The sequence below is a fragment of the Netta rufina genome, assembly GCF_964035555.1.
Source record: "Netta rufina genome assembly, chromosome: 7".
NCBI classification, from domain to species: domain Eukaryota; kingdom Metazoa; phylum Chordata; class Aves; order Anseriformes; family Anatidae; genus Netta; species Netta rufina.
Genome location: NC_140130.1, coordinates 8,072,831 through 8,095,944, shown reverse-complemented (window position 1 = coordinate 8,095,944; position 23,114 = coordinate 8,072,831). Strand labels below are relative to the sequence as shown.

At 46.7% G+C, this 23,114-nt stretch overlaps 1 protein-coding gene across 1 annotated transcript in view; it reads left to right on the top strand.

The window, feature by feature from the left end:
- Positions 1 to 2,793: 2,793 nt before the first annotated feature.
- PRKG1 (protein kinase cGMP-dependent 1) overlaps positions 2,794 to 23,114 on the top strand; it is a gene marked incomplete at both ends in the record, with an annotated part of 468,546 nt that continues 448,225 nt past the window's right edge. The window contains one exon of the mRNA XM_084290587.1: positions 2,794 to 3,113. Coding sequence (XP_084146713.1) covers positions 2,848 to 3,113 — 266 coding nt within the window. The remainder of the gene's footprint in view (positions 3,114 to 23,114) is intronic.

Sequence of the window (23,114 nt, the reverse complement as noted above, 5' to 3'; positions counted from 1 at the left end):
ACATACTTCGTGTCATCTGAACAGTTGCATCCCTTAGGAAGTTGTTGCAAAGGTTTAGCTGATGTTAGGGGTGGAGGGAGAGGTAATATGTGTTTAAATAGATCATAAACAGCAATTTCTGTTGTTACATGTATTTTATTTTTGCATGGGGGAAATGCTCCAGTGCATGTTGCTGCAGGGCTTGTTGGTAGCAAAAGTGAATTTACCAGAGAGTGGAGGCAGTGCAGGGGGTGGAGGATGTGAAATAAAAGTCAGGCTATTGATCTTATAAAATCCTGCGTCACCTCTGATACCCTGTTAAAGTTGTGCTAAGGGGTTACTGGCACAGCCTGCAGTGGGGAAATTACAGCCGCAGTCTGATTAATGTCTGCGTGTTTCACTCTTGCAAAGTGATCTCCCTCTGTTAGAAGGAGTTTGAATGAAAAATGAAGACGCTGCTCCTTCCTGGTTCAATACCTGGCGTATTTTGCATGCTTACTTTCTGTAAACCCTCTTCCACAGCATTGTGTAGCAGAAGCAGTGATGCTGGGAAGACCTGGGAGGGCCAAAGCTGATTTAGACGTCTGGCCATGCTCAGCGCTTCGTTTCCAGCTGCGGCTCAGACGCAGGGCCACGGACAAGGCATCCAAATCTGGGTGGGATATTAATACTGATCACATGCTGCGCCATTTGAACACTTGAAACTGAGGTCATGTGGGTGAGAAGGCAGGCTGGGACCTGCTTTTTCTGTCCTGCCCTCTGCTCCAGAGGGTTTCTTCCATCTAAACAAGACTCTATAAGGAGACACAGTCATAAGCAATGTCTGTATTCAGGTCTGGTAATATAGAGGTGAAGACCGGAGAGCCTGTCAAAGTGGGGTGGTGGTGACAAGATTCTCCTAATCCACAATAAATATCTAATTGCACTTAATTTATTGCATTCTTGACATTTTCTCTTTGCCCTGCTGGTTCCCAGGGCTGAAAAATAGCTTAAACCTCAAAGTGCTCTTACTGGGTTTGAAACAGAATTGCACAATTTCCAGTAAGAACCAGAGGGAAAGTTCTTCTGATGCATTAGGGTTGCTGTAGGGCAGAAATGCAAGATTGCTCTTGGGAGTGGCCTTCTTTGGTGGAGGTCTCTACATACCTACTTCTACCTCAAACTGAAAGTCTTAGGACTGTAGACAGACGTGGTATGAAGCACCAGTGCTTTGTCTGGTTATCATTGGGTATCATTTTTATCATTGGGTGTCTTTGCTTGGTTATCATCTCTACATTGTGGTCGTTTCAGCATTTATCCAGGTTCCTGTTTCTGCGTGGAGACCAAGGCTTGTAGGCTGTCCTTGAATGCGAATAACAAACAGTGCATTAAAAACAACCCTGAAAAGCACTGGTTGACAGTGGTGAGATCTGACTGCCTAATTACTGTGTGTTTTGGGGAAAGTATGCACTTTCTGGTTTCTTTCCCTAGTGACTTGCCAGAAAATGCTTTTGCCAAGCCTTAGAGGAGCGCAGGAACAGCGCTCCTATTTCTCTAAATGAAGGCTTTTTTTTTTTTAATATGAAACGGGATTTTAACGGGGAAATGTCTGGGGGGCGACGAGCGTGGGCGGGCTCCCCCCTACCCTTCTGTCCCCCCTTCTCTTCTGCAGCAGCAAGCGGAGAGTCCGGTCCGTCCGTGTGAAATCTTTTCCCTGCGTTGCGCGGTGGTTTCCTACACGAGATGGCGCTCTTTGCCTTCCAATAAAGCCACATGCAATTTATTTTTTTATAACTCCCCCCCCCCCCCCCCCGTCCGTCCGTTCCAGGGATGCTGCTGGGATGCGGACGGGACCTGGGAGCAGCTCTGCCTCTGGGGGGCTCCAGCCGCGTGCGAGAGGCAGCGGGAACGTGCCCAAGTGTGGTAAAACATCCCACTGCCTCCACCCCATTAAAAGAGAGGCGCTAATTGCTTTCCCCGTGCACCCAGGACTTTTCTGATACAACACCGTCCTCCGTGCCCGGCTCAGATGCCCCCCGGGGGCTCCCCCCGGGAGGGAAGGAGCGAGAGGCTCCTGCCCTCCCTCTGATTTGGAAGGGCAACGCGACGCAGGAGCCGCTGCTTCCCTTTGCCAGCCGGCATTAAAACATTAATGTCCGTGATGGGCTCTTCCAAATAAGTCCGGGAAGGGCGAATTCCGGCCTCCCCGGAGGCTGCTGCCGAGCTCCCAGGCAGCTCGCACGGGGCCGGGACCCTGCTCCCCCCCGGCGCGGGGGCTGCGTGCGCTGGGACAGGGGGCACCCGGCCGGGGGGGGGGGGGGGGGGCGGCTCTGGGTGCCCCTGGGGGTGTGTGGGGGGACGCAGGTGCCTGAGGGGGCTTGGGGCAGTAGGGAGGGACTGGATAGGCTGAGGGGAGCGGCGTGGGGTGAGCCGGGGAAAGGATGGGGGTACCCCACGGGGTGGGGTGAGCAGCAGGGGTCGGCGGTGGGATACGGAGGGACCTGGGGGTGGAATGGAGAGGACCAGGGGCGGATGCGGAGTGCCCGGGAGGGACGTGAGGGGGTGCCGGGGAGGCGGGGGCCAGGCGGGGCCGCGGCGGCTCCACGTGGCTCATTAGCGGGCGGCGATTCAATATTTATGAAGTGCTCTCGTTCGAGTCCCAAGTCTTCGGCTCCAGTTACAAGGAGCTGCGTCACCCTCCGATCACATGGTAATTGTTGCTATTTCCAGGCTCCCAGCCTCGCGGAGCAGCACGGAAGCTCTTTCCCCTTTCCTTGGCTTTTTTTTTTTTTTTTTTCTTCCCTTCCCCTCTCTCCCCCCTCCCTTTCCCCGCTTGGCGGCTCCATGCGAGCGGCCCGGCGCTAGCGCGGGGCAGCGCCGCTGCCCAGGATGAGCGAGCTGGAGGGGGATTTCGCCGCGCTGCTGCTGCTCAAGGAGGAGCGCATCAGGGAGCTGGAGCGGCGCCTGGGCGAGAAGGACGACGAGATCCAGGAGCTGCGCCGGCGGCTGCACAAGTGCCAGTCGGTGCTGCCCGCGCCCAGCCCGCACATCGGGCCCCGCACCACCCGGGCGCAGGGCATCTCGGCCGAGCCGCAGACCTACCGCTCCTTCCACGACCTCCGCCAGGCGTTCCGCAAGTTCACCAAGGCCGAGAGGTGGGCGCGGGGGCGCCGGGGTTGCTGGGGGGACGAATCGGCCGGGGCCGCGGTTGCCTTAACGAGACCAACTCTCGTTTAGACACACACGAGGGGCACTTTTGGCTTTCCTTTTTTTTTTTTTTTTTTTTTTTTTTTTTTTTTTTTCCTTTTCCCTAACCACACGCTCAGCCTGTCTGTTCCCCCCTTCCTGGATCAGGGCATCCCTTTGCGCACCCAGCCCAAGGCAGAGCAGAAACCCTCTCTTTCCTTTTACTTTGCCAGTGCTTTTCCAAAGTCCCGACCCGCAGCCTTCCCAGGGGCCGTGAATGCCACATGAGTGCTTCAGTCTCTGCCCCCACCCTCTGGGCTCCCTCAGCTCCCCACGACCTCCCCGAGGTCCCTGTCTTCTCCCTGTAACCCAGAGCCACTGGAGAAAGCAGGTTGGGACCTCCCAGCACATCTTATGACCCCCATGTGCCTGCAGGGCTGTGCTGACAGCACACGTCCCCCTGCTGCTCCCATGCCCCAGCATCCTGCTCAGTAACTCAGCTGGTTTGGGGGTGCTCCTGGTTTTCAATTAAGGTCCACTCAATTCCTCCCCATCTCATTACCATGACATGCTGCTGCACCCTGTACCCCTGAGCCTCATCACACCCCAACCCACCCGGTCCTCCTGCACCTCTCCCCCTAGGCTGATACCCGCCAGTGGGCTCGGTGTCAGTGCGGGCACCATCCCCTCCCCCTTCCATCGACCCTTTTCCAGGGGGCTGCAAGGCTGTCGTGGGCACAGGGCACTGCTGCAGTCTAGCCCTACCAAGGGAGCAGCGGTGCTTTCCAGTTCCCGATGCTGACCTGAAGAATAAATGGGCCGGCCTGGTGCCAGGGCTCTCTAATGGCTCTGTGGGCATCTCTGACTTAAAAACTGCTGATGGTATTTTGGCTACTGTAGGAAGGGGGGGAACTTGCCCTCTTGACAGTCTCAAGCCTGTGTTTTAGCCACAGCAGCTGGTAATGCTGTCTAACTGCTCAACCCGCGAGGTCCGTGAGAGGTTCGAGAGGCGTGCGATGCGCCTCTCTTCTAAAACCTGGAGACACCTTCCATAGCACCATTCCCTGATCCAATATTTAGACCAGTCTCCTTTCTCCTGCATATTGATTTCTAACCAGTACCCACAGAAACCTCTTCATCTGGGCCTGGGATCAGCCTTGAAATGCTTCTTAATCTCTGAACATAAATAAACATCGATCTGTGGTGTAATTGTTTCTATTTATGGCTAGATTGTATGTAATATACACTGATGTTTAAAACTTCCAAGAAGTTGAAAACAGGATGCTAGAAACTCCCAGAAGTAGTGAAATCCCAACTGGAAGGAAAAAATCGAGTGTCTCTATCTGGCAATATGCTTTGTGTCTCGTAACCCGTCTGTGATGTGTAGCAGGGCCAAAGTCAGAAAGACTTGCAAAGATCTGAAGAAAGGGCTGTGAAAATAGAAAGGTTCCAAAAGATAGATTTTGTCCGTAAGTATGTTTTTATGCTGTTTTTCCTCCCAAGAACACAATTGTATGGATTGTAATGGAAGAAAGGAAAGTGCTTCTGTGTGGATGATTGCGTGTACGGAGCTATTCTGATGTAAACCAGGGTTTATCAAAATATTTGGGACACTGCAACCATAAAGTGCTGATCATCTACGTTTTCTGGAATATACTTTTTCCCTGTAGTTTTCTTGATGTGTTACTACTGCTTGAAGAGATGTGTGGTGAGGAAAGAGACATATATATGAATGATTTACTAATGTATATTTGTTCAGTGATATTTATTATTATTATTATTCCTGTGTACCTAAGCACGCTAAGTGCTTTGTGTTGTTCCAGACTGTAATGATAGCTGATGCTGCACCTGGTAGATGCATGCAGAAGCCCGAGGAGGGTCAATGTGCCGTTGTTTTTCCTGGTGCGGCAGCAGCTGGCCGCGGCATGATGAGCTGGTGCAGTGACCCAGGCACTTCGCTAATGCCTTGGAGAGTGCTTCCTGAGAAGTGGTGCCTAGTTGCTAAGCAAAGTCTTTGCCATGGTGCGAGGCACTGTAAATGGTAAACAATGCAAAAAGTATATGACGAGGTGTACCTGAGGTGATTGGCTAGGTTGAGTGTCCACATAGGTATGTGGGGATGTTCAAAACCATCTGATTCCTGCAGCAAGGTGCTTTCTAAACCCCAAGGCGTTCTCATCTGCATTTTTTCAGCATCTGAAGATGTTTCGTGCTGTACAAATGATCAACATGAGCCATAATCCCTATATTTTGTGGAATTTACTGAGGGGATGACTTGAAATGCATTCTCAAATTCAGAGGTGCGATATCTAATTCCAGCTTAATCCTGCCTGTTGGAGTCAACAAGCTGTATTCGTACCAACGCAATGCTGCACTGCTTCAGAAACTGTTAAGTGTCTTGAAACAGCAAACAAATCTCTGTGTGCAGGTATGGGTGGGTGTGCCAGAGCCACAACCAAAACGAGGCAATGGCTATGTGAGCCCTGTACCCATCTGGGCAGCCCTGTCTGTCTGTTCTTCCACGCTGGTCTGCACCCAGAGCAGCAGTTTCAGGGCCAGCATTGCTTTAGGGATGGGATCCATTTCCCCACCCTCTTCCCAACAGCTCAGCTGGCCATGCTCACCACACCAGCAAACTTCGCTCTCAACTTTTTGACAGGTTCCCCCCTGTCATAGCTGTTTTTGGGAGGTGTTTGCCACAAGATGGCAGTGGGGGCCAACATTTCGCACGAGGTGCTGGGGCCTGTTGTGGTCTCAGCCAAGCAGCCCTCACCCTGCTGAGGTCTTTTCGGGATGGGATCCTGGCAGGAACCTTTCGTTTTCATCCCCTCTGCCTCTTCTGAGGCACTGGGGAATGCACTGCTGCAAGCGCGTGTTTATCCATGATGCTCGACCCCAGCATTAAGGGCTTTACCCTTTGGACAGAGGGTTAGAGCAGGTGCTTCTGGCTCTGTATGGCACCTAGCTGCCACCACCTGGTAAAGCCAGGTTCGGTTAATTTAGATGTGATCTCATCGTCTGCTAAGGGAACATCAATCCTGCCTCAGCCCACGCCTGAAAGACAATGCGACTGGAGCCATGTCCCTCGGGACACATAGGGGGAGCGTGCTGCAGCTGGCAAAAACACAGGCCTGCTGTGTTACGGAGGTGCCCGAGGGTGGAGAGGGACGGTCTGGGATCCGCAGCTCATCCAATATCAGGTGGGCAGCTCTGGGTTAAACAGGCAGCTCTACTTCTGTGGAGCAGTGTCTCCAAAAATCCAAAATTCAGAGGTGGGGTGTCAGGGACAGCAGTGCTTTTGACATTAATTATTAATGCCCTTCGTTTGCCTCTGGTGGGGAGATCATGCTTGCATGTACAAATCCATCTCTATCTCCTAAACCTGCTGAGACTGAGGCTGGCACAGACCTTAAAATGGGGAGGCAGGGGGAAAAATCCCTTGTACCTGTGCAGCAGCACCCCAGCAGAGATGAGGAGCCCACACATGTGCTTAGCCTTTAAATCACCCTAAGAAATGCCTCTTTTTCCCTCATTTATCCATCACCAATCAGCTCCCATCCAGCGTGTGCTGGGGCAGCGCGTTCTTCGGGTATTTCAGCCCTGGGTGGTTGACAGGAAAGGATTAATCTAATAAAATCTGATTGACCTGAAATAATTGTATTAGATTCAATGATATCAGTGTGTATAGTAAGTATTAACGGTTAAGGTGCTCCTGTCGCTTTCAGTGTCCTTAATGCATCGCTGGCCCAAAGTGAGGAAAACAAGAAGGAGGAAAGTTTGTCTGAGGGTTATTTAATTTGCAAACAGCCAGAAAACACTGCAAAGAGAGCGCCTTGAGTCAGAGCCTGTTTTTTGACCAGCCTTCTCTCCGATGACCCAAGTGGAGCAGCTCAGTCTGTGCACAAAATGGTGAGATGTGCAGGAGAGTCGGGAGATGAGCAGGTTATCAGGTGCCACAAAGTGAGGTGTGGCACAGGTGACTTTAATTTTTAATGGGAGAAGTGGCTGGACAGGGCTGTGCCTCCTTTCCCCTGCAAAATTAGCGGGATCTTCTAACTAGAGTGTGCTTCGGGATGTTCTCTTGGTGCCATGAGCTGAGGAAAGCCCACGGAGCCTCGACACCAGGCTCTAGCACCCTCGCCGGTGGCTGCCGCACGTTCCTGTGGGCAGGATGTGGCCCGGAGGGGCAGGGAGGCTGCGGCTGCCCGTCCCCTGCTGACGCAGGGCTGCTCCTAGCGGCCCCCTCGCAATGCATTCTTCCCTCTGCCTATTTTTACTTGCCTCCAGCCACAGGCTGTTGGTGCTTCCTCAGGGACCAAGCTGCACTCGGGTGGATTTTCCTGCAGCTGAGGGGTGACTATCCGGCACACCTTCCCCTATGGAGTGTGTTCCTGATTTGATTACAAATCCCCCAAAATGTGGTTGCATGTGAGCTTTAAAACCATAGCTGTGCTCCCAGGCAAGGTTAGGGCAAACTGCATCTCTCTCAGATCTCTGATGTGAACTCATTTTAAAGATATAGAAGGGAAAAGGGCTCTAGCAAATGTGCCATGTTGCTTCTGCGCGGTGGCTGGAGGGGACCCCAAAAGCGTGGAGGGGAAAAGGGTCCTGTGTCTCATTCACCTTCCTCAAAGAAGTGCCTAGATGTGGGCACAGGTGGTACCATAAACTACTTGGACACAGTAGCTCTTTATTTGGCTCCTTTTTAGTCGCAACGTCAGTTTTTGTCAGTACTTTATGCCACATTACAGGGAAGGTAATTCTCCAGCAAAAATCCCACAGGTGGAGAAGTGCATCAAAGTGAAATGAGTTTGAAAAGCACTAAAATAACACTACATGTCCCTCTTTGCAGCTCTACTAATGAGAAGCTTGGGAAAAAAGCCTTCCCGAGATGTGCACTCAGTTGCCTGCGGAGCTGATGCAGTTCCTGGAAAATATCTAGCAGAGCTTGGCAAAGGGCTTCTTCGAGAGCTTTCCCCTGTGCCATGACCTCCCAGATGGAAAGGATGAAGACTGCTTCAGCCTTATCTTTCTTTTTTTTTTTCCCTTTTTTTTTTTTCCCCTACATTTTGCTCATAGATATTCCTTGAGCATATTTGTTGCATTAGTAATACAGCCCTGTAGTTGCAAAGGAAGCGCGTGCATGTGGAGGAGACATTGAAATAGCTGGAGGAAGGGAGCTGAACTCAGGACTGCATGTGGTGTAGCAGGAGCTGGGGCACTGCAAGCCTGCCCAGTGGGACTTCCAAGCAGCAATGATTATATTCTGGCTCAAATTCACGTGTTGGGCAAAGCCGAGGCTTTGTACAGAATTGCGCAAGGGAGGCTGGGGAATACCTGGGCACAGCCTCCCGGGACAGGCTGCAGGACCACTCCAGCAGGGCTGGGGCTGTTGTAGCACCATGACCTCCTCCAGCTTCAGTCCCGATCACTGGTTAATAAGTGATTGCCTTAGTTATGGATTGGCTTCCTCGCTACCAAGGAAGAGGTGTGAAGAAATCACCAAAAAGTGGTGTCCAGGGAAAACGTTTCACCATAGTGCAAGCAAACTGATTTAGATAGAGCAGTGCTAAATAAAAATGTCCATCTGAATCCATGGCTTCTCTCCTGTTCAGCCTAGCTGCGTGGTAAAAATCATATTTGGGGGACTTTTTGCAATGCACTCTGATGTATTCGCTTCCAGTGTAATGGAGTAGGTATAACTCTGCAGTTGTTTTAAACATCAGAACAGGAAATGACATGTTACAGGGTAATATATGGTGAGCTTTATCAGAGGTATGCTATTGATTGCATATACTGGCAGAGCAGCAGGTGAACACAAAATCAAAGCATTCTTGACATGTAGTGATGTACAATTTGGGATAGAGAGGGTAGCAAAGTAGAAGCTGAAGATGTAAGTAAGCTTTATTGTATGTTTTTGACATATGGTTTGTGGTAATGAAGTACAAGGCTGTGACTGGTTCTAGCAAATGCAACCTGATGGCAATTTTGAGTTATTTTCCTTTGCATTTTGCTCTTTTTTGGAAATTCCTATAAAATTATCCAAGATAAAATCACTGCTGGTATTTTAAATGGCCAATAAATGTATAATTTCTGTTTACGAACAACAGCAAAGCAGATAGTTTTTTAATAAGGGATCTGGTTCTGAAGCTTGTAATTCTGTTTTCCATTTATGTGTCTGCCTGTAATATTGTCACTGTTTAATTTTTTCAAACTCCTTAATGTTTCACACGCAGAGAAGTGCCCCCAGATGAGTATTTGCTCATCCCTGCTCAGTATTATATATCCTGCAGTCTATGACATTGGGAATTGTAACTAGAGGTAATTTCTTGAGCAGGTAATGTGCTGAGATCCCAAAGAAATACAGCCAAACCCTCTAAATGACTTCATGTGTATGCTGAAGTTTGCGTGTGTGGTTGATGTGTTTGTAGCTGTAAGCCAAAATGCAGCTTCAGTAGCTGGAATCAGTGGGTGTAGCTGGAAGGTAAAATTTAAGAAACTTGAAAAAAGACATCCTGAAGGGTGTTTTCCAACTGGGCTGTTTGTAGTACTTTGAAGGAGTTTTGGAGGTGACTGTGGTACAGAGAGAGATTTTGTGCTGCTTTTAGTAAGGCCAGGAGGGGAGTTTGTGGATTACCAAAGAATTTGCCTATCAAAAAAAAGCCAGAAGGAGTAAGTATGTCACTTCTTCCCTCTTGCTGAAGTCCACGGCTTTGGGAGATGCTTTGGGGCAGTTGTAGAAATGCACACTGATGTTTTTGAGGCGTACTGATCACTAGCACAGGCACTTCTGGAATCCTGAAGAAAATAAATCTGTTTGTTGGGGGGAATATTGTGGGAATATGGTGAGCGTGAGGTGCAGAAGGCTTACATCTGGTGCAGTTTGGAAAGGTGGTGCCAAGAAAAGGCATGAAGGAGCAAGCAGGCTGGCTAACTCTGTTTTACAAAGCAGCTCTGCAGCTATTAGATGGCAGCTTTGTCCCATGGCCCTGAAGTGCTGGTCATGCTCCCACAGATGCAATATGCAATCCCTTTATGGCTGGGGTGTAAAACACCCTCCCTTTTTTTTAGATTTCTCTCTCTCTCTCTTTTTTTTTTTTTTTTTTTTTTTTTCAGCTCTGTGGGAAGCAGATCCCAGCTGTGTGGGGGTTGTTTTTGCAGTCACAACCGGGATGCAGCACAGGCTGTGGCATGGGGGGAGGATCTTTGGTAAAGTAGCTGGGAAGCTGCTTTATTTTGGCAGACACAGGAAGTGTTGGCAGCAACAAGGCTGTGTCTCCAAGGGTACACCAAGGCTTTTTTGCTTTTCATCTCCTAGCACTTATCACTGGAGGGCAGTGGTGTCTGAGAAGATGACTGGAGGAAGAAAGCCACAGATAAATAATATGGCATAGCTCCTGGAAGATGAATGCAGCACATGCTCAAGGCACTGAGCATGGCATTGAGGATTAGAGCAAGGATTTTAAGATTTAAGGTGTTTTGTTGTCTTGCATTACATTAAAGCCATGTCTTGCCCTTCAGAGACAAGCCTGTGAATGCCTCCTTTCTGCTCATGACATCCCTGTGGTGGGGGAAGAAAACAGAACGTGGAAATCCCTTTCTGCACAATCCTGGCCCATTTTCTGCTGCTGCCCCATGCAGCGATTTGCCCCCTTCTTTCTGCAAATCCTTTTCAGTTCTGCTCACATGGAGGTGGTCCCTAAAGAGCAATGGGATGGTCACCGGGTGTTTAAATCAAGGGCAGCTCCACCAATGCCATAGAGAAGGACCGAGAGGGTGCATTCTGCACAGTATTCATGTGCTACTGCTTATTTTTAGCGAGCATCGGAGGGCAGCAAGAAGTGGCATCTCCACAGTCTACAGAAGCCTTTAAAATCTAATTCATCATCAGAATGCCTTCAGCGAGCATGCAGACTGGATGCACCATGTCACTAATGCCACGGGTGTCGATGATGATCGTTGCCCTTGTGGCTTCCTGCTGCCGTTCAGTCCCCTGGCAATGGGAGTGATGTGCTCCTTCACCCACGGTGCCAGCTTCCTTTTTGTTTGGAGACCTTTGCAGTAAGAGAAACCAAACTGGGACCGAGGTGAGCGAGACAGCTGCACATGCTGAGCTCCGTATGCCTTATGCAGGTGTTTTGTGAGTGCTGTGTGCTGGCAGTCTTTCGGTCTCTGGTCAGAAAAGTAATGAACTAACTCTGTGGATCAGAGCTGAAATTGGTCTCCTTTTTGGCGCTTGAGAGCCTCGCTCTGGTGATTCAAGTGAAATCCAGGGGAAGCTGGGAAACAACCAAATGACAGAGTATTTTATTCTGGCAGACACCTCCCCCCCTTTTCCTGTTTTCTTTTGTTAAGAAAGTAGCAGTCATCCTATAATTATTCAAAGACGATTCTTAATTTTTCCTTTAAAAGAGAATATTTTCCTATTCCTCAAATAACAGATCACCTTGGCAGGCCAAGAAAATATCTTATACTTTAAAAAAAAAAAAACAAACAAGCAAAAAACAAACAGTAGACTTCTATTCCCATGTAACAGGGCAAGGTTTAGCTAGAGAAGTGCATCTTGTAGGCACAGGCAGTTTTCTAGCACAGGTCCCAGCTCTAGTTCCTTTCAAGACCATGACATGGAGTTCAGTAATGGTATGAGAGCTTTACTTCACTAACGTGCATTGGTTTGTTTGCTGATTTGATCACTGATAGAATGGAAATAACACTGTTTAGAAGAGGACAAATTTATCTGCTCAAGATTACCATCTCCTGTTTCAAGTGTCTAACCTGGGTCTGAATATTTATCTGGTGGAAGTGCATTCATGGCATTCACCTACCAGCAAGGAGCTGCAGCTGTGCTCGCAGCAGGACAGTGCTTCCGTGCAATGTGACATTTCATCCCACCTACCATAGCCTACAGCTGTGGGGTTTTATTCCCAGCTCTGTACTGGAGCTCCCAAGAAAGGCCAGCAGGAACCACCAGATTTCTGCTGTTTGACTTGCATGCCTACCCAACCCTTACTCCAATATGTGTGGCTCTTGTGTTATGAAATTAATTTTTCCAGCACAGGGGGGTGGTTCTCCACACAGGCTGTGCATTTCCTGTGCAATTGAGGCGATGTGGTGGAAAAGGGGTTTTGTTGGTTTGCTTTTAAGGCTGTAAAACAGATTTAGTATTTTGACGTTCAATGTCGGAATCGGTGGCAATGAACGTTTTGTCCCATTGGAGACAAGGGGCAACCCTCGGGCACCTAAAGAGACACAAAGCCTGAGCACAGCAGACAGCAGCATGTCAGAATTTGTTTTGGTGTAGAAAAGAAGAAACAATGAATAATCAGGCTCAGTGAAAGTGGGGAAGAAAACACATTTTATGACTCTGAGGTACGTTATGTTTGCTTAACCATATCTGATTTATGTGAATGTTTCCACTGCGCTGAGTGGCAGGATGGGAGATGACCTGGAGAAATTGCTTGCAAAAGTAGCCACAGTTTCAGATTCCTTTTTGCTGCCTCTGCTTTCAGACCATTCAAGTTATCATTGCAAACAACGAAAACTCAGGTACCTGCAAGAGCCTTTTTGAAGAAAAAACACTGGGTCAGATAAAAAAAACAAAGGCATATTTGTGCTTTTGAGTTGATAGCTTTCTATGTGAGGCTTTTATTTTACTTAAATGCATATATGTGTTATTCCTAGCACTGATAAATGTTTAGCTTGCATTGGCAGATCTAGCACTGCCATGCACGGGTTGTTCAAAAGAGGGAAAAAAAAAAAAAAGAATGCATTGAGAATAGAGAGAATAGAGTTGTTTTTATTGTATAATAGACTGGACAGCAAAACTACTCTGCATTGGTTGTTTTTGTACAGTTACTCTCAAATACATATGTTGCTCATTTCCTTGGCATCTAAGGGTTGAAAAACATTTAGATCTCCACTTCGGGGCTCAAAATCAATCCCAAATGTGGCTACAGGTTTTCCTATGGGACCAAACCACTACCAGGTTGTGGTGGGGCTCCAGATCCACCAAAAGGAGCCACCAGCATGATGGGGTGAAGACAGCCGCAGAGCTCATTTGAAGGGAAAGTAGCATCAGTAATGGTATTCGCATGGGGCAGTGACTAGTGGAAGACATGTTCCTCTTAGGAAGTGGTAAAGTATTATTAAAAAAAAAAAAAAAAGAAAAAGAAAAAGTATCAGCAAAGGAGTTGAAAGGGTGAGGTGCAGATTATAAGGGCTAATGAAGGCTGTTTGTTGATGCAGCAAGACACAGTTTCTACTTCAGATGAAATCTGCCATTTTACTTGCGGATATGAAGAGCTGGGAACGTGACACAGGATGCAAGCTGGAGGCTGGTATGTGGCTGGGGACATGGTGAGGTTTAGGTTTGCCCTTTTCACAAAGTCCTTCTGACAGCTCTGGCAGCATTTTGCCCTCAATGAGGAAAAAACCCCAGGATCAGCTTTTATAGGAAAAATTTTTGTAGTCCCTTAGAGAAAAACACAACAGGCACTACAGGATATTTTTAGCTGTAGGTTTGAAGGTGTTTTCCTTTGGAAGTGAGTCTCTTTGCACCCATTGTGCAAATGCAAAGGTGAATCACTTGCTCATGATGGGTGTGTTGGTAGATGGTAGGGTCAAGAAGGAAGACCTAAGGTGTCTGATCCAAGCCTCAGGCTTGGCCAGTTAATGGACACTGCTCCAAAATGGAGAGTTCTCTAAGGCCAAGGAAACTATATCTGCACTGTTTGTTTCCTTTTCTTACATTACCTTTGCCAGCTTCTCGTGGTGATAGTATAGAGTAGGATTGCAGGGTAACTTACAATTCATAATTGCCCCTTTTTGTTGTCCTGTTCTCCTTGTTTTTGGGCACCCACTTAAAACCTGCGAGGCTACCTCTATTCACATATGAGCCCAGAAGCAAGCCTCCAGCTTGCTCTTTGGGCTCTGCAGAGATGAGATGCAGAGTACACATTGGTGCCTGGCTGGCTGTAAATGTTTTGTGCTGGGCTGAGGACTGCGTGCATCTCTCTCTTTTATATTATCAATACTTAAAGGCTTTTGGCAAGGTAAAGTCAAGCTCTGCCACAGCTTGATCTCTGGCACAATAAGGAGTTGCTTCTTCAATGCACAAGGTGTGTGAATGCCCAGGTAGATGCTACACTATCCACCTTCTTGGTGGTATTGTGTCTGACTTCAGTCCTTCAGAAAAGGACTACTAAATACTAAAAAATTAATATCAAAGCAACATAAAAGGTTCCTTTCCTCCCCCCCCCTCCCCCTGATTGATTTTTTTCATGCTCCATTAAGAAATCTGTCTCAAGGTAAATGGCAAAGTCTGTACGTCCCCTTTCATTGCATAATGTGTTGCTGGGGCATTACCGTTAGGGTTTTGGCAGTCGGGCTCTCCATGCCTTATTCTGATCTGCAGTTTTTATTATCAGATGCCCAGTTCTGGGAAAGATTAGGCTGCCTCTTGGAAATGTGGACCAGGGTAATTGGTCTCCCTTGCAGAAACCCTGATGTTTTGCATGTTCTGCCAGGCTTGCTTTTCTGTCTAGCAGCCTTGGTAAAACAGAGAGGGTTGAACTTTGCAATTTGTCCCTTCCCTCCACGGCATTAGAATAATTATTTTTAAAAAATATATGCCAAAGTGGATGTTTTGTCTTCTGGAGCGGGATTGACTGTGGCAGCTCCAGGCAGAAGCTCATTCCTCTGTCTGCTGGAAAGGTGGCCCAAGCTGATGTGGGTATTATGGATATGAAATGAGGATTTCTGCTGGAGCAGCTTTTTGCTCCATAAAATTATGTGCTTGGGGGTAGAAGAGGAAAAATGTGTGGGAAAGGGAAGTGGAAATGGTGTTAGGGTCAACTGGAGGACAGTCTTACAGAAATTTTGGTGCCTGGTTAATCTCTTCTATGTGCGGTGAAATCTATCCCAGTGAATATAATCAGCTCACTGCAGAGACTATTTGCATCCAGGAGATGTTGAATCACTTGTGTGTTTGCTGCCCAGCTCCTTCTGCAGCTCATTATTAGCTCTTATACCTTATTAACTGGGTTGACCCATTATCTGCTATCGCTACTCCAGTACAATGGTGTTGGCAAAACTGATTTCTACCTTTAATGTTAGGTTGGTTGACTGCAGAACATCGGAGTCTTTTGGGGTAAATGTTTTTTCTCCTTCTCCTTCAGCCTGTTTCTAAATATAAATCTGATAAAAATCAACTCTTAAGAGATTTTAAATAGTCTAAATAAAATGTTAAAATAGGGGGAGAAAAATCACATGAATGTATTGGTTAGTTGTCTGCTTAAGTTATGTCACTAATCTCCCCAGCTAGTGTTTCTGCAATCATTTTTGCCCAGGCAAGCATGTGAAATGGTCCATTTGAGCTGTTTTTTCCCACCATGAATATTCTTCTGACCCCATCCTGGGCCTGTGATTCATTAGGAACTGGAAGCAGCAGTTATTTGCGTGGGTGTTGAATTTACTCATCATGCAATCATTTTCACATTGTGAGGCATAATACGGAGCTGATAAAGTCCATACATCTGTATTCTGTCTGGCTTTCCGGGCTGAGAAGTCTGCAGGATGCTGGACTGACAGCATTTGTAAATTCAGCGCGTAACCCTGATTTATAGAAAGAGGCTCTACTGTTACATTTATATTCACTTTTGAACCCTTTTACTGTGTGCCCAAGAGATGTCGAATGGCAGCAGAATGAATGAAAATTACCAGTTTTCACAAGTGGTTATGTTATAAGGTCAGTGAGGCTGGCTATGATCATCTAGCCTGATTTGCAGGAGATGGGCCATTAGCCTTTTTGGAGGTTTTGTTCTGTCTAGTGCATTTTTGTCTTTAAAAAAAATAATAATAATAACAAAAAAAAATCCTCTGTATGTGGTTAAAAAGCTTGCTAGTGGCTGAGAAAGCACCATGATCCCTTGCAGCTTGTTGGAAAGATGAATTGCTCTAATTGCTCTGCCTTAAACATTTGTTCCATGTTTTAAGCCTCGATTTGTCTAACTTCATGGTGCTGCTGTTAAATCCTGACGCTGCTGCTTGCTGGACAAGCTGCCTGTTCTCACGCTTGCTGGACGGTGGCTTATTGCTTTTAACTCTCCTCTGCTGGGATACAAGCCACTGGCAGCTAAGACATGCTCAAAAAGTTTGTGTTTGTAAGTCTGTTTACGTCTGTCTTAATTATGTTACATTGCTGTGAATGCTTTTTCAACCCAATTTGCAGGCAGTTTAACAAAACCCTCTAGTTGGCTTCATAAGATCTATTTTCCATACAGCCATATACATTATATCACTTTCATTTCTTCCTCAATTAAATGAAGAATCGCATATCCTGAAGGGTGTCCAGGATCAATGTCAAGCCGAAACAATTATCTGTGCTGTTCTATTTGTCTTCCAGAAATATTTGTGGAGAGCTTGCTTTCCTCCAGCCATCCCGAGTGTTTCTTGGTGTTTCAAAACTTGCTGAAGGTCATCAGTAGAGAAGACCTCAAGGTCTGCCTCCCTGCCCACCCGCCCACCCCCCCAAAAAAAAATAAAATTGAAATCCCAGCATATTAAAACCTGATCCACTCCGTTTTGCAGTAATCTGACTGTCCACAGACTATGTCCCACTCTGTGTTTTGTCTGTTAAAACACTGACCCGTAGGATCATTTTGTTTTCCAGGGATTTTCCAGGGACTTGCCAAATAACGGTATTTTGCCTTCTTAAGGAAGCCATGACCGCAGGGATTAACATCCTGACTTTTTCTGCCCCCCTTCAATTGTGGGAATTAAATGGAATTTGTGCAATTCCAGTTTTACAACCAGGCTGTGCTTAGGTGGGCAGGAGACTGTTCTCTCTGGCCCATGGTGTTTTGGCAAAGCCACACTAACCTTTCAATTTTGTTCTGCAAAAGCTCTCCTCTCTCTCTCATTTTATTTTAACAATTTTCTTCCTTGTCTTAGGTGCCTGGTGCCATAGGCAGAGGTGGTCTTCCATGTGGAGACCATCAGGATTAGCACAGCTCTCTTGCAGTAGGTGGACTTTTCGTTCTAGAGATGGGTCTACAGGCAGTACATATATATATGCATATATATGTGTGTATATATATATATATATATATTCTATATATGTCAGCACATAGATGTGTCTCTGGCCTATGCAGCTCTTTAGGTTATGCTGTTTGCAGTTGCCATGCTAAGAACACGAAGGCAGCTTTGGCCTTGTGGGATGTCTTCTGGTCCTCTCTTCTCCTGCGGTCACATTACAACCCTTCCTCTCTCTGCTTGCACTGGAAAAAGGCAGCTCTGAGCACTGGGTGTGGGGGAACAGTCAAGTCATGGTTTCAGCCTGTTTTGGCTGCTCAAGTGTCTGTTTGCCTCAGAAGCTGCCTGAGCCTAATATTCCACTAATGAAACCACAGAGGTAATGATTTCCCAGTGTGTAGGAAACATTTTCTGGACATTATCTTGGAGCAGCCTGCAGACCCACACAATGCTAATGGGATAATTATGACCCAATTTCACCTGCTTAGGCACTGCTTTCACTACAGTCAAGTGTTCCTGAAGAAGTGAAATGTCATCCTATTCTCAGCTGATCTTTAAAACCTTTAGGTGGTCTCTCATTTTTTGCCTGTACAGGTACAGCTTTCACTTGTATATGTTTAAAGATATATTCAGCAGATAGTAATTACTGTGTTCATCAGTTCATAAAGTAGGTCCTGGCACGCTGAAGTAAATGAAAGTTTATTGATCTTTAGCCAATATAGGAGGTTAAACACAGATTTTTCTTTCTCAGTATACTTCTCATTTAAGAGCACCACATGAAAATGCAGGCTGGAACTGATATGTGGTGCAGGTGGGTTTGGGACTCACATTGCCAGAACCTCCTAAATAAGACAAATCACTGGCAGAGGTTGTTCCACAGGCTCCAGTGGAGCTGGCTTTGTTTGAGCAGCAGGACAAGAAGGTGACAGCTGAGACCGAAAAAGAGCTGGGAGGTCATGGCAAAGAGGTTTAGATCTGTTGTAGCTGTGTTCAGCAGCTCTGAATTAAACAAGCTCTTTCTCCTTGCCAGTGCCAGCACATTGTGCTGACAGGTAGAAGTATCCCTGTTTTTGAGCAGGTAACTGGATGGCATGTGTTCACATGGATGTTGTTCATGGGCTGGGAGGTCTGCAGTTGATAGCCTCAAGAAACTGTAGATCCGAAAAAAAATAAAATAATAATAATCCCAGTGACCATAAGCAATGTGTGGCAAAGGGACAGTGTTTGGGACTTTGAAGCACTTCAAAGCATAAATCTAGTTCTAAGAATGCCATTGTCTGAGCTGAAAACAGTGGCTAAAGCAGGAACTTGTGCCTTCAAACAGCAGTGTGCCCTTGTTTAAGGACCTGGCTTTGCAGCCAAAGAAAAGCTGAAGGTTTCGCTTTGGCGTTGCTCAGTGACAGCAGCCAGACAGATAGCATCCGACAGGGGCAGAGGGAAGAAAATGCCTACAGAGCATTTCTCTGTATTGATGCTTCCCTGGGGCTGTTGGAAGCACCTTGAAACAGGGGCTGAGCTCTGAAAACCCAAATCACTCCTGGCCCCACAGTGAAAGATCTGGAAAGCAGTGACAGTTTTGCCTTCTCATGCTGCCATTGGTCCTAAATTTCTATTGCTCAGATGAACTTGGTGGAGAAATTGGTAGCTCAGGGAAGAAAGGCTTGGTCCCATGGTGCGGGAGGACAGGGGGCAGGGCACCGAAGAAGCCAGGCGTGAGGCTGAGGATGGTGAGGAGGTAGCTCTGCCATCTCTTCTCCATCCACAAGATGTTACAGGAAGGAATGGAGCTGTGGGAGAACAGGGCAGATGGAAGTGCAGGGACACGGTGATGTTCGCGTGCATTCATAGGGGAGAAGTGGTGTTATCCACAATGTGCTGAGGATGAGTATCATGTACATTAGGGGCTGCCAGGTTGGGTTATGCTCTTGGTGCTGGCTGAATGCTGCTGAACAGGCCCAGTGAAGAGCCAGGGTCAGCTCTGGAATGCAGGCAGAGGTGGCTGAGCAGTCCTTCGCTCCCAGAGGTTAACCACACGTGGATTGTTTTGGTGCCATCTGCCATATGATGCAGCCTGTGTTACGGTTAAGGCCATGACAGGCTCATGCCTGGACTTCAGGTTACCCCTCAAGGCAACCTCAGTACCCTCCAGGTCATCCCTCGGGGTCCTGGTGAAGGCGGTGCTGTGCAGAGGATGACTCTTAGCTTAATGCTGGGAAGTGGTTAAAAGTGATCAAAAATACAACACTTCTGTTGCCGGCAAGCAGAGGGAGGTCGTTGCTGAGGGAAAAGCTTGAGGGCTGCTCAGACCCCGAGCCTTCCTGGGAATAAGAAGTGCTTTCAGCCCTGCATCCCCATCCTCTGCTTTCATAAAAGGGCTCATAGACCAGAAACCTTTAAGCAGATGGTTTGAATAAGGTAAAGTACATAGCCAGCGTTGCCCTCAGGTACGTCTGGGTAACCACATTGACCTCCGAGGAGCTTCACAGATGCAAGCAGAGGTTGCACTGGCCCGGGGGGGCCAGGCAAGATTGAAAGGCTGCACTGTTCAGACACTGGTATTTTTATCAGTTAAACCCTGGGGAAGGATTCCTGGGCCAAAGCTGCCAACCCCCCAGGAGCAGCCGTAGGAATGTTTTCTGCGGTGGCGGGAGGAGCACGGCCATGAATGGAGGAGCCATGGGATGGCAGCAATGTTCCCTGTGCCAGCAAGACCCCAAGACAAGAGCGAGAGGGAAGATTCATGAGTTAATATGTTTGGGCAATAAAAAGATGGCTGGTTTGGGGCTTTTAAAACTTAAATCTGCTCAGCGGGGGGAGCGTGGGGCCTCTTTTATATTTGAATTTGCCTGTCTTTCAGTTCTGGACTTTTGGCCCTTGTAATGCCTTTACCTGGCACACCAAAAAATGCCCTTCAATGCTGACACTCCTTCCAAATTGTGGTGTCCCTGTGATGTAGTGCATTGCTTCACTGTGCCATGGTCCCTGCCCCAGCACTAGGAGGTGGAGAGGCAGCAGCAGGAGATGTGTTAAGGGATGCAGAGGCAAGACTTGGGTCCTGTAGCCCTTGTGGAGAGTCACAAGTCTGCACGTCGTCCCTGACTGCCCGACTGTACGTTTACACCAAAAAGTGGGGATAAAGCTGTGGGCATGCCCTGTTAACACAGCTCCCTTTCCTGGGTGCTCTGGAGACTGTTTCATGGCTGTGTGGTCTTCCCCCAGGGGAAGCACTTTGATCGCCAGGTACTGCTTTCTGCAAGAGAAGGTGGTTGCGTGTTAGGGGGGAGGTGATGTTTGCTGGTTTGTGACCTTGTCCCTTAAAATTAATTGTACTGACTAGATAAAAGAAGAAGAGGGGGGGGGGGGGAAAAAGGCACTTGGCAGGGAGATGCAATTTTTCCGGCTCCTTTGAACTGCCTGGCATCACCTATAAATCAAGTGCTTGATGTAGGGAGATTTAATGCACAACCCTTTTTGGTGGCTAAGTGCAACCTTTCCACTTCCCTCCTGTAAGCCCTGGGCTGGGGCCGGGACAAGGCGGTGCTGCACTTGGCCCTGCTGCCTGGTGTGGGCTCCCAGCAGTTTCTTTGAAGGGGCTGTGAGGTATAAATAATTATAATTATTTATAAATTATTCATGCTGGAAATACAGTACATGAATTTAGCAAGCTGACCAGGATAAGAATGAGTAATTATGTTAAATAACCCATAAAGTGTGCAGCTATCATGAGCTGCAATTTGTTCACGTTTTAGGCTGCTTTACATTTTTAGGAACAGAAATGAGCCACACTGCTATAAACTACAGTTACAGTTAAAAAAAAAAAAATAAATATGGGTTAAATGATGTGGTTTGAGTGATCAACAGACAAGGTGTACTCTAATGTTTGATAGGATTTGTGTTCACATGGTCAGCTGGCCATTTTTCCTTTGTGGGGTGGAAACAGGTACTTTCTCTTTTTAAGCTTTAATCACTGCTCTCTGCAAGAACTTGCAGCCATTTCCAAGTATTGGTAGCACAGTGCAAGAAATTGTCCACCAGATGCCCTGTCCCAACCTCTGCACACTTTACTGTTTTTTCCTATGCATCACTGAACAGGTAGACAGGTAGGGGGAAAAAGTATTAATTAAAGCATTATTTTATATTAGGACTTATTTTATTTTATATTAGGACTTAGCATCATGGGCAAAATCCTAATAATGATGTACGAATTGAAGATTTAGTTTTGCAAGCACGTATAAGTTAACTGCATGCTGCTCAGTAGGCAGCAAAACCCAAATATACAGTAAGACTTTTCCAGTAAAGAGAAGACATCATTTAGTAGTTTAAAAGGGAACTGCATTAATGCAAAACTCTGGGTTCAACAAATTAGCGTTGAGATTTTAGAACTGGAAACAGTCAGGAATTGGAAGAATGCTGCAAAAATGGGCCAGTGAGAGAAAAATGGAAGAAATCCTTTCTGTTTCCCAAGATAAATTGGAAAGGCTTGGCACTTACTCTGCTCTGGGTTTTCCCTCTCGTCAAGGTGATGAGATCTCTACTGAGAACCTTAAAACCCGCTATAGCTCTAAAAGTGTTGGTGCAACTTTTCAATAAGATGCATCAGCATGCAGATATTATTAGCATATCTGGGGTAATTGCAAGTAATGCCTCAATAAAAGTAAGAGGAGAAGCAGCAGGTGAGGTGCAAAATGAGTTCTTCTCCATTCATGACTGCATAAGACCATTATTTGAGATGAGTTGTGTTGTGAAGAGATGACTGGTGCAGTTTCTGCTCCCTCTTTGTATGTGGGTTCATGGAGATGCTGTGGAGATATTTCGAATCCAGCTCAGGGTATAGGAATTGAGGAGCAAAATCTGTTTGTGGTCTGACAACGGCTGTTTGTTTCTTTGAGAGAGCACAGGTTGCAGAACTGTGCTCGATCATGGGCTGTGTGTCAGATGTAGGCTGCACATATCCAACTTCATCTCCTGGTAGATGTCTTATGGCTTATTTTGTAAAGATATTTTGTAGCTTAGCCTCAATATCATGCCTCTTTTTTTCAGCATCATTAGCTGGACTAGTAAAATGTATTGCCTCGGTCTACAACCTGAGCTGGGACATGTTGTTACTTTTGGCTGTAATCTGGGCTGAACTCGCTTGGCCAACCAAAGAATTGGGTTCTGCACCATTCTGGCCTGAGGATAAATTTATTTCCCTGAATCTCCTAATCTGATTGGTTTTGATCTGCCTCTTAAAAATATTATTTACCCTGTATCCTGAGTGTCCCCTACAAAATAGATAAAAGCTTGAGGGGAAAAAACATCTGTTTAAATCTTCCATTCTAGTTGGGCTCCTGTATTGATTCTTTCCCCATAATTTAGTCCTCTCTGCTCAGCATTTGCTTTTCTGCTGCCCAGTCAATACCAATTCCGTCTGGAAATTACATTAATGTTTTTTTAAATAAGATTTCCTTGCAAAGTTTAACTTTCTCTTTACATCTGAGGAGTTTGGGAAGGAAGGTGGTTTGTTTCTTTTTTTGTTTGTTTGTTTTTGAGGTGATGGATTAATAGCAATTTCAGGGGTATGTGTGTATGTGTAGTGGTATTAGAATGAGGTGTTTTATTTTAGTTGAGTTTTCTGAATGTTTACTAGGAAATATAAAGGGAAAATTAAAAGATTCAAACTTCTGAAAAATGAATCATTAAAAACTCTTAAGAAATGAGGCTAGATACAAAATAGTGATATACATCAAAAAAGAAATGTCTTCCTTTTCCAAATCGGTCATGTTTTGCCGTTACATTCCTCTGCTAATGCTAAAAGATGGAGATGTTTAGGTTTATACACACTGAATTTTCAGCACGTGCCCAGAGTTGTTGCATGTTATTTTAGTGGCGATGTGTATCGGGTTTTGAGCTGACAGGCAGGAATTGGTGCAAATCGATGAGCTCCTAAAGGCTCACAT